The 6,899-nt window shown below is 47.1% G+C and overlaps 1 protein-coding gene across 1 annotated transcript; it reads left to right on the top strand.

The window, feature by feature from the left end:
- Positions 1–3,593: 3,593 nt before the first annotated feature.
- LOC149325270 (uncharacterized) lies at positions 3,594–6,469 on the top strand (the record flags this gene model as incomplete). The annotated part of the gene is made up of 3 exons (XM_089564004.1): positions 3,594–3,826; positions 4,452–4,590; positions 5,536–6,469. Coding segments are annotated over 3 exons (747 nt in total), but the record flags the coding sequence as incomplete, so codon positions are not given.
- Between the last annotated feature and the right edge of the window lie 430 nt (positions 6,470–6,899).

Raw genomic sequence — 6,899 nt, 5'->3', positions numbered from 1 at the left:
CACGGCTGGAAGTTGATGCAGAAGATACCGAAAGCAAAGCGCGAGAGACTGGTAGTTTAGGACACGGGACGTTCGGCTGCGGCGATGTAAGAGCGAGTGCTGTGCTGCTGAGGTGTGTCGTATTACGTGTCATGTCGATCTGCCACTGTTTTTTTCATGGTTTGTACATGGTTCATGTACATAGAGCAAAAGGCGATGATACAATGGTCTGATGCAGTGGCCAGCAAAACTAATCTAATCGCGCCGTCCGAATTGGAAACCCGCTCGCGGCCGTAAGGTATTTTCTTTTAGTTAATTTTATTTAAGGTCAAGAAAACTCCAGACATACAGACGGACCTCGGCGAACACTAAGATTGAAAGCCTCACCGCCGGATAAAAAAAAATTCGATCACGTCAGGTCGCTGCTGTTCCACCGCCATGCGGAGGCAACGGCAAGGTGTTCTCCGGCCGCCCGATGGAAACGCATAATCGTGCGGCCGTGGTTCTCCTCTGTTGACTTAATGAAGAAGACGGTACAAGAAAAGGCTCTACCTTAGAGCCTTTACTTCGTAAACAATTCATTGCACAACCATTATGAACAGGCGAGACTTTTGTGCGGCCACGTAATTGGCGAAAGCTTCGGAAACCACGTGTCCTCAGCCTGTGTGTCAAGAAACCAGTTGTATGGAGCAAGGTATCCATTTCTCTACATATCATTTGTAGGTGACGAAAGCGACACAGCCGGAGGATCTGGTTGCCTGTTGCGTTCTCGAATATCTTATTTACACTATCACAAGACAGACGCCTGCACTTGCAAAGCATCACGTCCTGTGCCGATCCAATCCCTTGTAACCGCTGGTAAGGCTCCACCAGCGCTGGTGGAGGCCTATCGGTGGTCTAGCCCTTAGGCCTATATCAGATGTTAGGTGTGTGTGTGCGTGCGCACACACACAAAAGGAAGCGAAGAGTGTCAACAAAATGTTGCGTGAATGCAAGCGCTATTCCTATGTAAGCGCATCAAACTATATCATATATGCGACGGCAAATCTCATGAAAATGGATATACGTTTCAGTAGAGCTATCTCCATAATACTGCACGGATGCAGGAAACGGGCGCGATGCATATTGTGTTTCTCCGTTTCGGAAAAATGAAAAGAACATGGCGACTGAGGTTATGCGTAGATGTGAAATACCGTAAATTAGCCGCATGTCCTGCTGCATGTATCCGGTCACCATACGAGATCAGCCTACACTGACGGACCCATAAGACTGCAGCCTCTTCTAGCAAAAAGAAAAAAAAAAGTGAAAACAAATCCGCAATGCCGTGTTTTACACTAATGCTTATGCGGCCGCTAGTTTGTTCAATAACAGTTTCGCGTGGCAGGTATAGCATGTGGTAACATCTGTTTGAGAGGACATAGTAGTAGCGCTTAAAAAACAAGGACGACAGGGTAGAGAAAGACAGCACAGGCGCTAGACATCAACTGACTTTATTCTCGAGAACAACAACGAATTTATAGGCGACAATCAGGAGCATAAAAAATCAACATTTGAATCGCATGCGTGATGGCACTTCCCGATATGCTCCTGATTGTCGCCTATAAATTCGTTGTTGTTCTAGAGAATAAAGTCAGTTGATGTCTAGCGCCTGTGCTGTCTTTCTCTACCCTGTCGTCCTTGTTTTTTAAGCGCTACTACTATGTCCTCTCAATCTAAACACCAACTAGCCCAGCTTTCTGCCTTAACATCTGTCCTGCTATAGGTAATCAGTCCTTCCTCTGCGTCTTGAGGCAAGCTCGTTGTACTTTAGGCGGTGCGGCAAGGCAGTATTATATTTTTAACTGCCCACAAGGCACCTATCGAAGCCCCCCCCCCCCCCCCCCCCCCCCCCCGTTAGCTCGACATTTACCCCGGGCTACTGCCGAAAAAATTCCTGCCTACGTGCCTGCTGTCCGCATTACATGCACATTGAGGTGTTCACGCTGTAACTGGGCTTTAAGCTTACGACATGTGTTTCTGATTAGTCGATATGGCAGTGATCTGCAGAAATTATTTCCTCACCGAAAAACCGAAATAACTGATATAACAATAATTTCATAAATACAAAAATCATTTGTACTACGTAGAACATGTGCTGAACGCTATTAGGACAAAACTAGGCGTTTAGACTGTCTCAATTTCCCACGACTCAAATCAATCCGTTTGCGTGGTTCTTAAGTTTCTTAGGTACCATTTTTCGTTTGTTGCACTGTTCACCTCACGGCTGTCCAGGCTCTTAATTTTTAGTGATCCACTTTCTTTCAGAATGTGTGTGCGCATTTACCTTGTTCTTCATACTTTAGAGAAGATGTCGACGGTGTTAATGAGAGCAACTGCCGGGCTTTTAAGGCGCCACTGTCTGGTTATCGCAGCAACAAGCTTGTCTTTATCAGCCGCTTTGGCATTCTCCTTGTCTCGAAGCTCTGAAAGGCTTTTGGAACTTTTGGGTATTTCTTGTCTCGTACGCAGACATGCATTATTTGTACGAAATCACTGTTCCGGTGTGTAAATCCCGAGCAAGGTCCTGCTATAAATGTAAGTTTGTGCCAAGAACATAGCAACTGCAACACAGCATCCGCAGCGACATAGCAGCGCTGTAACGTAGTTATGTAAATAAATGAACAAACAAACAAAAGAAATATTGCCGCGACGGAGTTTGCAACCCGCGGCGGTGCAAACAGGTCAGTCTCGCTGGCCTGTACACGAGAGCACTATGCTCTCGCCGAAGCCGATCACCGCCACGTGCTAAACTGCAACACACTCTCACGCTGTGCTTTGCGCCTCGTCGTCTTCAACAACTTCCATCTGCGCCCAAGTCACGAAAGGAAAGGAAACAGGTACGCGGCGTTGGTGTCCACATGCAAAAACTTGCTTTCGAAAAATACTTCGTAGTCAGCAGTGCTAAACCGCCCGCAATTTTTCGACGAAGACGGCGTGCCTACACCGCACAAGCCACGGTCCAGCTTCTTTTCTTTCACCCCAGCAAAGAAGGGAGCGAGTAGGGGAGCCACACAACCAGCGCGCCTTGAACACGCTGGGTGACAAAAGAATAAAGAGAATCTCAGCCGGGGCCCCGAAAAGCTGGCTTCACGCGAGGGGAGTACCAGTACGCACTAATACCCCTGTCACATTAGCAAATTTAATGTCATTCGAATCGAATGACATTAGCACCTAATGTCGTTTTTCAGTTGTTACACGAGAACATCTAATGTCATTAGGTACGAATGACATTCGCCATCGAATGTGTTTGGGGAACTCATTCGCATTCGATCTCGAACCGAATGTATACTCTGAACGCCAGGTACGCAGCGATAACAAGTAACACGAAAAAAATAATGTGAGCACCAGACAAGTTAAAAAGTATTATTTTCACATTCTAAAACAGAGTAATAATTTTTCTCGCGAAAATATTTGCACTGCGGGCTGTTAAAAGCTATTACTCTCGGCATCAGCAGTGCTCGGGTCAGGCTGCCGCGGGATCGTCGACCATTTTGGACGATGAGTTTGTGCACTGTTCAGCCCAGCGGGAGTTTCGCTGGTCGAGTTTCGTGGTCAGTCGTTGAATTTGCACTTGCGGTGCGATGGCTACGGCGGCTGCAGCTGCGGACCCGAAAGAACGAGCGCACTGGAGCCCTGAGGAAACCTTTGCCCTGATTAGGATATGGGAAGACCATCTCCAGGACTTGCGAAGGGCGAAAAGAAATGTAAAAGTTTACCAAACGATTGTTGACAAGTTGCGCGATGCAGGCATCAGCAAGACTCTGAAAGAAACAAAGACGAAGATTGAGAACCTGTCAAACAAGTACAGGTGAGTGCATTTTGTCAAGAAATGAATTAAGCACAACCTCATGCGCGGGTCTGCAACGGGTGCACGTGTCATTGTTTTGTAAACACCGCTATGAGTAGCTCTTCAGATTGCGTGGCTCGCGTCGGATGGTATGGCATTGCATGTGAGGTTTGATGTCCCTTAGCTGCACACGAGCTTTTTACAGGGTCCCAGATGAATATATATCATTTAGGATCTTTCAATGTGCGCTGACATCGCACAGTACACGTGTATGCGAGACAACTGTTGGTGTCAGTTGTCATCGCGTGGTCGAAGCTTATGCTTTTGCAAAGAACTTGCGAGGTTGAATACAGTGTGTGTTTTTGTTTTCCCTCATTAAATTGCGAACCACAACGCTTGCAGCGGCTCAGACTAATTGGTTAGGAGGCCGTTTTTTAATCAGTGCGCCGGCTTTATCACTATCGTGTCGTGCAGTATATCATGCAGCAAACACATTGGACATGTGCCATGTATCATTATTTATTTATTTCGTCACCTCGGGGCCCAAGAAAACTGCAGTGAGGAGGGGTTACATGCATGAAATCATTAACTGCAAAAATATTGTATGGAAAGACATCTAACATTTTTGTTTCCCTTACTGTTGCAGAGACATCAACAAAAAAAAAGGAACAGGACAAGGGCGGATCACTTGGCCCTATTACTGGGACATTCATAAATTTCAGTGTGCATTGCCTATGAATGACCAGCAAGAAATGCAGGAAAGCCAGTGCCCCACGGTGGAGGAGGTAAGATCTGCACATCTTGAATTCCTGTTGCTGCAGGTATTTGATGCTTCTGAACTACCTCGTGAAGTTCACTGGTCACTCACCATAGTAAAAAAAAAAAATTGCTGGGAGCACAAGGGTGTCTAGCGACCTAAGAAATTTTTGAATTGTAAGGCATATTTTGTGCGGCTGGAAGTGTCTATGAACTGTCAGGAATACCAATAAAAATTTGGCCACGTCGAGAAAAACACTGACTGTGGTTAACATGTTGATTTGCACTGAGTGCAGTGTTGAGTGCCGAGCACATGGTCCACACATATCACTTCTGCTTCACACGTGTGAGAGGAGTGACATGTCCGCATTAACTTCAGCTGTCTTTTTGCTTGTTGTAGTGAGCACTGTGTGTAAAGTTTGTTCTGTACTGTTTTTTTTTTCAGAGAAAAAGCTGGAACCAGTAGAGCATTTTTGCTACTTTCAATTCTCTCATGTCGGGTGCTATGCTACCCTAAATGGAATCAAAATTGCACGCTCCTAGAACATTGTTTTAAACTCATTGCGCATCATGTCATGCATGACACACTGACTGCGATTGGAACATTTTGTGGAACTTGATATGGATCTGTCTGTGCATAGCTAAAGTATGCATAATGTCTCTATAGTATATACATCCGTTCTTGTGGATCACTGAAGCAGCATGGGAATTTGTAGGTATAGCTTTAATGAACTCCCAAAGCTAAGCACCCAATCAGCCAGGCGCTACTGATGTGTTTTTAAAGAAAATTCACTGCACTCATTCCACTTCAGACGCTAAAGCCTTAACTAAAGTGCAAGGGCCAATTGGGCTATGTTACCTAAAGAATACTATATTTGGAATGCCATTGCACAGTAGGAACTAGGCCTTAAGGCATGTGCAAAGAGGCATGGACAGGCTTGTCTTGCTCTTGAGCTCATTCCTTTTAATTTCAGGTCATCTACCAAATGGAGAATGGGGGCAGTGCTCAAGAAGACGGAGAGGAGGCGGCGAACATCATGGTAGAGCATATGTCATCTCCTGGGCTAAATGAGCCGTGTGAATCATCACTGCCTTCATTTCCAGCCACAGCATCTGAGCCACCGCAACTGGGCTCATCGGGGCCTCAAGAAAGGAGAGTGAGGAGGCAGCCATCTCAAGTGAACATGCTTGCGCAGCTGATTGAGGAACAGCGGCAGCTGCGCCTGAGCCTAGAAAAAGGGATGCAAAAAGAACAAGACTTTCGAGATAAGCAAATTGAGCTGCAGGAGAAAGGTGCTAGGCGCGAAGAACTATTTTTAGGATGTTTGAGGGACCTGTGCAAAAGATAATGTGCATGGGAAACTATGAAAAAATAAATAACCTTTGCATACAACAAACACCTCTGCCTTATTTGTGAGGGAGCATGCCTGCTCCTATATTGACACACCCTTCACACACATTTGCTGTTTGTCCCAGTGCAGTGCTGGTGGTCACAGCCTGTTGAACAATCTCCAGAGGCGCTGCACAAGAGTAGCTCGTGCATCGGCGTGCCCTACTTGATTGAGTGATGGTGTGAGACAGCTGTTGAAACAGTGCATCAAATGCAAGCAAGTCTTGTTCCCATTGCGGATGCACGGGGTCTCTGAATTTCACAGATATTGTGAAGAATACATGAGGCCCTGATGGCTTGTTTGGAATGGGGCAACTTGCACTCTAGCTTAAAAAGAAAATAGAAACGAGGCTTTAATGGTCAAGTTTGTATGTGTTATGAAATTGCTGATATTTATGTTGTAGGGGTGCGTTTATTAGGCGTCCTCAAGAGATCAAAGCGCCGTGCAGGATCGGGCAGCGTAGACTGGCGTAGCCAGCACCAAGAGAGCGGGGCAACTTCGTCGTCGTCAGGCGCAGCGTAGCGTCGGCGCATGGCGGCAGCGGAACCTGTCAGAGTTGGCACACTACAGTTTCCCCCGGGTGAAAAGGAGCCAGCCTGGCGTCTTAAGGGGAAGGAAGAACAGAGGGGTCGTAGTACGGCTTCAGTCGGTTGACGTGGACGGTTTCGCGGCCACGGCGACGCAAGTCTGCAGCGGGTGCAACGGGCTCAACAATATAATTGACCGGAGAGGTTTGCTTGAGAACCCGGTAGGGACCATGATACCGATGCAGCAGTTTCCGCGAAAGGCCGGGAGTTGTGGGAGGCACCCAGAGCCACACAAGGGAGTCGGCAGGGTAGGAGGTAGAGGCCGCGGAAGTGCCGCGGTCATGTTTTTGCTGCCACTGGGTCTGCGTGGTAAACGAGCGAGGAGGCTGACGGCATTCTTCGGCGTGCCTGGCAGCGTCG

The sequence above is a fragment of the Amblyomma mixtum genome, chromosome 10 (assembly GCF_055824585.1).
Source record: "Amblyomma mixtum isolate Tamu chromosome 10, ASM5582458v1, whole genome shotgun sequence".
In the NCBI taxonomy this organism is placed as follows: domain Eukaryota; kingdom Metazoa; phylum Arthropoda; class Arachnida; order Ixodida; family Ixodidae; genus Amblyomma; species Amblyomma mixtum.
This window is presented reverse-complemented; position numbering and strand designations above follow the sequence as displayed.